The 7000-nt window shown below is 40.6% G+C and overlaps 1 protein-coding gene across 1 annotated transcript; it reads right to left on the bottom strand.

Moving 5' to 3' along the window:
- Positions 1-202: 202 nt before the first annotated feature.
- LOC139727236 (mitochondrial ornithine transporter 1-like) lies at positions 203-5373 on the bottom strand. Its single transcript, XM_071638193.1, has 5 exons — positions 5070-5373; positions 3639-4035; positions 3054-3226; positions 1973-2131; positions 203-387 (listed from the first exon to the last, which is right to left on the bottom strand). Exons 1-5 carry the CDS (start codon positions 5182-5184, stop codon positions 257-259), a joined length of 975 nt encoding a protein of 324 aa, XP_071494294.1. The 5' UTR covers positions 5185-5373; the 3' UTR covers positions 203-256.
- Between the last annotated feature and the right edge of the window lie 1627 nt (positions 5374-7000).

Genomic DNA, 7000 nt, shown 5'->3' on the forward strand with positions numbered 1-7000 from the left:
TGATCCCACGGCAAGTGCCAAAACATACAAAAGATTTACCCAGCTGAAAGAGTGCCCTCTTCAATATGCACACATCTGCTCCAATCGCCTTTGAGGACATGCACGGATACTATTGCATTTGCTCACACCACACTGCTGCATCAGACACAGAAGGACTGTGCAGGATATAAGTCGTCCTCCAAGAACATCCTTTGCACGCCCATCGACGTTTCCTGTCGCTGCTGGGAGGGAACGTGGCATGGTGGTTCACAAGGTGTTATGATATCCAGCCGGGACGATGATTACGCATCCACGACCGGCTTCCCTCGTATGCGATGAGCATGGCAGCGTTAGCGGGAAAGGCTCGTATAATGCACGGGTAGACACCGCTGAATAGAGACGCTACACCTGTCAAATGGGAACATGTATGCAACCTCTACATTAGTGCTATAAAAAACACTTCCTAAATGTCCATATCTTTATAATGTGCACTATACCACTGAATGGAATGATTTCCTAGTGTACTAACAGCAACTGTGTTTTAAAGGGATGGTACATTATTGGTGGAGATGAAAATTGGGCTTTAACTTTTTTGCAAGATACCAAGAAAACACTTATGAAATAGTACAGAGCAAACCATTTTTTAAGAGGAATTCAAAGTTTATTTGATAAAAATCAGGCTTGGAATAGCTGAAACACCCAAAAACAAAGTAAAACAAAACAATCATAATAAAATGTGGGTCCCACACTTTATTAGGATCGCTCTGTTTTGGATATCTCGGCCATTTCAAAACCAATTCTCATCAAATAAACATTGAATCCCTCTTGGAATTACATGCTCTTTCATATTTCATAAGAGGTTTCTCACTATCTCACCAAAAAATGATAAAAACCTGAAGTTAAGTCTCAACCAAAACTATACGACCCCTTTAACTGCACCCCAGCTTTTTTGGTGGCTTTGTGGGAAAAGATACGAATAATATGGCATGTTGCAGTTCAAGATTTTAACTTACATTTAATGTCCTAATGTTGTTACTCAGGACAGAAAATCAGTGGGGAAAAACAGTAAAAATGGATCTTATTTCCATCGATGGAAAGGTACATATGGTAGTGCTGTTTGTTTGCATTCCAGTACACATCGTTACATACAATATTGTTATTTTGAAGTGACTTTGGCAGAAGACAAAGAAAAGCCATGCAGTTATGAAGCCATTTGAGATATTGTCCATGTACAATAAAAGACCCCTTTAAAAATTGACAAAAGTCATGTCTGGGTGGAGGCATTCAGGTTTTATACTTCGACATATGCTGGTACGTGATCAAGAAAGCCATTCCTTTTTACCTAGGAATATGGGAAAATGGTACTACAAAGGAAGGAAAGCTTGTGCTGAATTGATGCAGCCAAAACATCCATAGCAATGGGTGCCCAAAACAGAAGATGTCAATGAAATGGTAAATGCTGTCTCTCAAGCTTAACAAACACATACCAATACCAAGCTGTACAAGTCGTTCTGTCTACAAGGTTTGAAACAAACTAACCTGTTGATACTATGCACATTGACTTGAGTCTACTATTCCACATGCAGACTGGGTTTGGTGGGAATATAGTCATCCCAATAATACCCAGCCAAAAGGGGTTATCGTGGGGCAAGGTTTGTTCAGTGTGTGTTATAGTAATGAGTTTGCTCCTCATCAATCTGCTTTGTTTTGTTTTGCTTTTTGTTTTGTTTTGTTTTTGTGTCTGTAAACAACTGAGATTTACATTCATTTGATTGTGCTGCTCAAGACATCCTAGCCTAAGGTATTCATAAATTGAGTTCTGATTTCAAGTGCACTTCTTTCCATTTGAAAGACTTGGAAAGGTGGACACTACTAGCTTGACCTGTCATTTATGAAACATATTTCATAAATGTGATGGATTAGCAATGAAACCATTTTGGCCATCTGAATAGGCTCCCTATGCCACATGAGGCTCTAAATGCTATACAAATACCTTCTATCTTGACCATATTGATGAAGGTTGGAAGAAATCCCGGCATCTTGCCCACCAGAGACTGGACCTGAATTCTCGACTTGACCACGTCGATGGGATAGATGGCCGTCCACAGGCTAGCTCCGGCCACTCCACCTGCCAGGGCAAGTCTTGGGAAGCCTTGTGGGAGGAGCGGGTGGGGGATTTGAGACAAAAACAGGATACAATTTCAGGAGATTTTCCACAGTTTCCATAACTTGCATGTTCCCTCGCCATGTCGTTTGTTAGTCACATTAATATCACAGAAACATGCAAGTTATGCTGAGTTGAGAGGAAGGTGCATTCCAATGTGTTTTGTTAAACATTTCAGTACTTTAGCAATGATTGACAGATGAGGTCATCCCAAGAATATTGGTTTGGAAGGATTTTTTGAGGGTGTTCCCAAGTAATCTGAAGAAAAATAGAAGAAAAAAATCGTTTAAAATACATGGAATGTTTCTAGATATTCGTTTCACTGCAAAAGTGATGGTGAGGGTATCATAAATTAACACAAATCAACATGCATTTGGATTTCAGGGCACCTTTAAGCACTTGACTAGATACTATACTTCAGAGCCTCTTTTCTCATTATACACTTTTCAAGAGTATGTGCTTTCTTGCCAATGTTTATATAGGTTAGGAGAGTCCATTTGAATGGAGTTACACATCATTTTAAAGCTTAAAGTCTGCTCTTTTAGAATCTGCTCTTAACTAAAAATCCTTGGCTGGCTACTTTTTGTTGGTTTTGTGATGCAGGGTCACATATCATCGCCGGGTGACAAGACCTTATATGTCAAATTTTGATGAAAATTACTTTTTCGGACTAATGGTCAGATAATCAGCTAAGTGATGTTCTGTCCAAATCCTAGCTATCTTACTCCAAAAATGAAGCCACCATGGCATGTCAAAGGAGAGGCAATTTCATTTGTTACATTGCTTTGGCTGCCATTTGCTGTCCTAAACATTTGACATTTTGCAGAAAAGAGGTCTCGTCACCCCAGCAACGATATGTACATTGAACAAGGCTCAGACTTTCAAGAATATGTCAGAACATAATGCTTACTAAGCTCTTCTTGGGTCTTTCCTGCTGGTGTGAGCAGTTCCTTGCTCAGCTCGTAGCCAAAGAAGAAGGCAAAGTAGCCGGGCATCTCACGTAGCCAGGTGCTGGTCAGTCCCTGGAAGAGTCCCAAGGGGCCATCCTGCTTGATCAGGTCCTTGGTCACTTGCCAGGGCCCACTGAGAGACAATATTAAAGAGACAAAATCAGAAATGTCCCATGGGTCTATCACAGTTTTAAATCAATACCAGTGCAGCATAAACAGTCAAATCCAATACATACTGACATTCATTCATCTCTCCATCAAAACAGCATAAGTTGTTTGTTCCATCACTTACCAGCTTCACAAGAAAATAAACTATCACTAAAGAAAATACCTCTAAAGTACATACAATATTGTAGAAAACCTTGAAAACAATAGCAAGAAAACAAATAACCCCAACTCATATTTTCCCTGAGTATTATGTAGGAATACTGTTTGACACCTTACTTACAAGTCTCCAAGGTAATAGATCCATCAACTACACAGAAAACAAACAAACAAACAATCATAACTGCAGAACGAGACCAGAACACTTTTGCTAAACTCACATTTTCTTGTGTATCGTGTCGGAGACTGCCATTACTTCAGTCATCGCCTGCATGCGACACTTGACCAGCTCCGTTGGGCAGAGCACCAGGGATGAGAAGAATGCGGCAAACGACCCCGACAGCGCCTTCTGGACCGACGTCAGCTGACTCACGTGTTCCTTGCCTACCGCCTGGCTCACCCCCTTCTGGCACAGCCCATAGCACATGAACAGCACAGCCGACTCCCCGACAATGGCAGCCAGGGCCGGCGTCGTGCCCTCAAAGAGACCCCGCATCCCTTCCTTCCCCAGCGTGTGCCTCAGGCAGTGCATGGAGCCCTTGTAGAGGTGTGGATAGGTCTGCATCTTGACCTTGATCGTGTCAAACGGCTGACCTACAAATGTACAAGCTACCCCACCTGGGAAGGACATATCCACGACACAAAGAAACGTGAACTCAGTGAAAGTGTTTCATTATACTGCTAATTATATGTAATACCAAATATGCAATCCTCTGGTATTTTGAATGCTGACAGAAATTGTATCAATGCACAGGACAAATAAATAGTAAAGGTAAGTGTATCCTACAATGACAGTGACAATTAGTTTATTTGATGAAAATTGGTTTAGAAATGGCTGTGTTATCTAAAAACAATGAGATTGTAATAAAAGGTGGGACCCATCTTTTATTATGACCAGGGACACAAGATGGGCAGTGCACGAACAGTTACTACAATGGCTTAATTTGAGCCTTTAGCTCTCATAAGCTCATAAGTGGTCCTCCAAAATACACTGAATAAATATGATCAACACAAACCATGAAAACAGCAGAACCTTGAAGAGATGTAACACAGACAGCTACATTTTTACATCTGTTACTCTTTATCAAATTCAATGGTACCCATCAAACAGGAAGTGGAAAATTTCATTGCAAACACACACACATAAGTGGGTAGTACAATTGTACATAAATAGATACAGTCAAACCTGCCTTAGCGGTCAACTGTTCATAGCGGCTAACTGCTGTATCTGGCCACGGAAACCAATTCCCCTCAAGAAAAAGCCATGTTAAAGACCCAGTCAATAGCAGCCAACTGTCTATAGCGGCAACTTTTTTTTGTCTCCCTTGGGTGGCCACTATATACAGTCAACCTTGCTTCAGTCAACCTCGCATAAGTCAAATAATCGCCAAAGTCTCTTTATATTCTCTTTATATTCTATCGCTTTTAATCCCTCATAAGTCGAATTTTTTCGGAGTCGAAGCTATTTCCTTAGTCCAAATAGATTTGACGTAGGCAAGGTTGACTGTACAAATTTGACTGTACATAGGTATATAGATAGATATATAAATAGATAGATAGATAGATAGATAGATAGATAGATAGATAGATAGATAGATAGATAGATGGATAGAAAGCTGTTGATAGATATAAGATGTGAGTAACTAATTTACCAATAGCGCCAGCTGTGAAGTCAACAGTTGCCTCGTATAACTCTACCATCTTTCTCGATGGGGTCAGGGCAGGCGCCTGGTTACCTCCAGGTGCTGCTGATGCCATTCCTTCCATGACTGCTCAAACTGTGTCTATTGCACTCTGTGTCACTGTCACCTACTTTGCTACAGAGTAGGTTTGTCTGTCCGTTCATTCACGTTTTTACTATCATGAGTATTAGTATCCCTGGTATATGCCCATCAGAAGAGACCCCAGCCAGTCAAGGGTATCCTGAACAGCCAAGACTCTACCATCCAGTGTATCTTATACTGAAAAAAAAGAAAAAAAGGATCAAAGCACACATACCTGGTAATACTTGAAGGAATATGTACTCATCACACACATTAGAGAGGACATAGCATCTATGTAGATCAAAGTATCCCAATCTGAGAAGTACTTCTTATCCACAGATATTTACAAATATATGAGTATAATAAACAGATAGACATACAAATACATGAGTATGGTATACAGGTTGTAGATCCTATCATATTGTTTTACTATGATACATTACAGTACATAGTGCAGAACTGTACACAAGTGTCAATGCAAATTACTACATTGTAGGTCTAGTTCTTTACAGTGTAGTTAAAACTACCAAAGTTTTTTTTTTTTTTTTTCAATGTTATAAATCAAATGTCTCACATCATCAGGATGATGACAGGGTTTACTTTTTATCTTCCTTTCGTAAGATTTTGACCATCACTAAGCAGTGTGGTTATGACGTGTAGACCATATACCAAGGCTGCACACTGGCGTCGGTCTGACAGTCCAGACTGGTAAAGTCACTGTCGGGCAAATAACTTTACAGGAATGCTGGCCCGACATGACCAGTAAAAATATACCTTTGTCATGGCCAGTCAAAAAAGAGGACTAGCCTAATGAAGGGAAGATACAAAAACAATCACATTGTTCGACAAGTTTTACACAAGTGATTGCATCAGGTTTGCCTGGAATACAGCAGCAATCATGCATGACCTAATCAGCATCTAAATCCCACATTTTGTGCAATGCATCATGCTGGATGAAAGGAAAACTGGACACCCATGCCATGTGCTGTCTGTGCTGGATGCCACGGGGCACTTGCACGAAAGATGCGCAAAGGCTGGTGGACGGCAGAATTCACAAACAAAGTGAACCCGTAATACCTACAAAGTGATTAGTTTGCTGACAAATTTGAGTACCCACCGTGCACCGACTCTATCAGTGTGGAATATTAGTAATTTGGAATATATGGCATGCACAAGATCAGGTTAGTTCTGATTTTATTTTTCTCTTTACGAATATCAAAAATGATGTCAGACTTCACTTTCATGGGGGTGATTCGTGTGTGGAGAGGCAAGAGCCACAGAAAAAAAACCACCAACAATTTCGAGCCGGATCAGGTCAATAGGTGTGGCAGCCCTGCATTGAGCGAATCCGCTGGCACCCGTGTTTCCGTGTGTCGCTGCACATTGGTTGATTAAAACTTGATTTTTGTCAAAAACTGCAAACAGCATATTTTCTTCTTTTTATCATGGAGAATGGATATGTTCGATGTGTGTGTAAAGCAAGTTGCCCAACTCCGCTAGAATTAGAAGGGAATGGGATGTTTTTAGCTGCTCTGTAGAAAATGTAGTCATTTTAACCTGCACTGTACATAAACACCTCCACACCATGCCTGCCAACAGTACGACAATACACCAAAGCCAAAAGGTGGACTGCACTGAACAGGAAGAAGAAGAAGAAGGCACTGACATAAATTTCAATATTTGGGACTAAACACAGCATAGCGAGACATACACACTCGCACCATTTACGAAATCAGTCAGCGTTTCTTGCGTTTATTTATCTCTATTTATGCAATGCATGACATACTTCTCAATACAGGACAATCCAGATAATATAGGGC

The sequence above is a fragment of the Diadema antillarum genome, unplaced genomic scaffold (genome assembly GCF_040938485.1).
Source record: "Diadema antillarum isolate AM-2024a unplaced genomic scaffold, OU_Dant_1.0 seq00000124_RagTag, whole genome shotgun sequence".
Classification (NCBI taxonomy): domain Eukaryota; kingdom Metazoa; phylum Echinodermata; class Echinoidea; order Diadematoida; family Diadematidae; genus Diadema; species Diadema antillarum.

Coding starts and splice junctions, on each gene's coding strand:
- LOC139727236 (XM_071638193.1), bottom strand. CDS start 5,184: ATGGAAGGAATGGCATCAGCAGCACCTGGAGGTAACCAGGCGCCTGCC. Junction 3,227..3,638: donor GACACGATACACAAGAAAAT/GTGAGTTTAGCA, acceptor ATTGTCTCTCAG/TGGGCCCTGGCAAGTGACCA. Junction 388..1,972: donor CAATATGGTCAAGATAGAAG/GTATTTGTATAG, acceptor CCCATTTGACAG/GTGTAGCGTCTCTATTCAGC.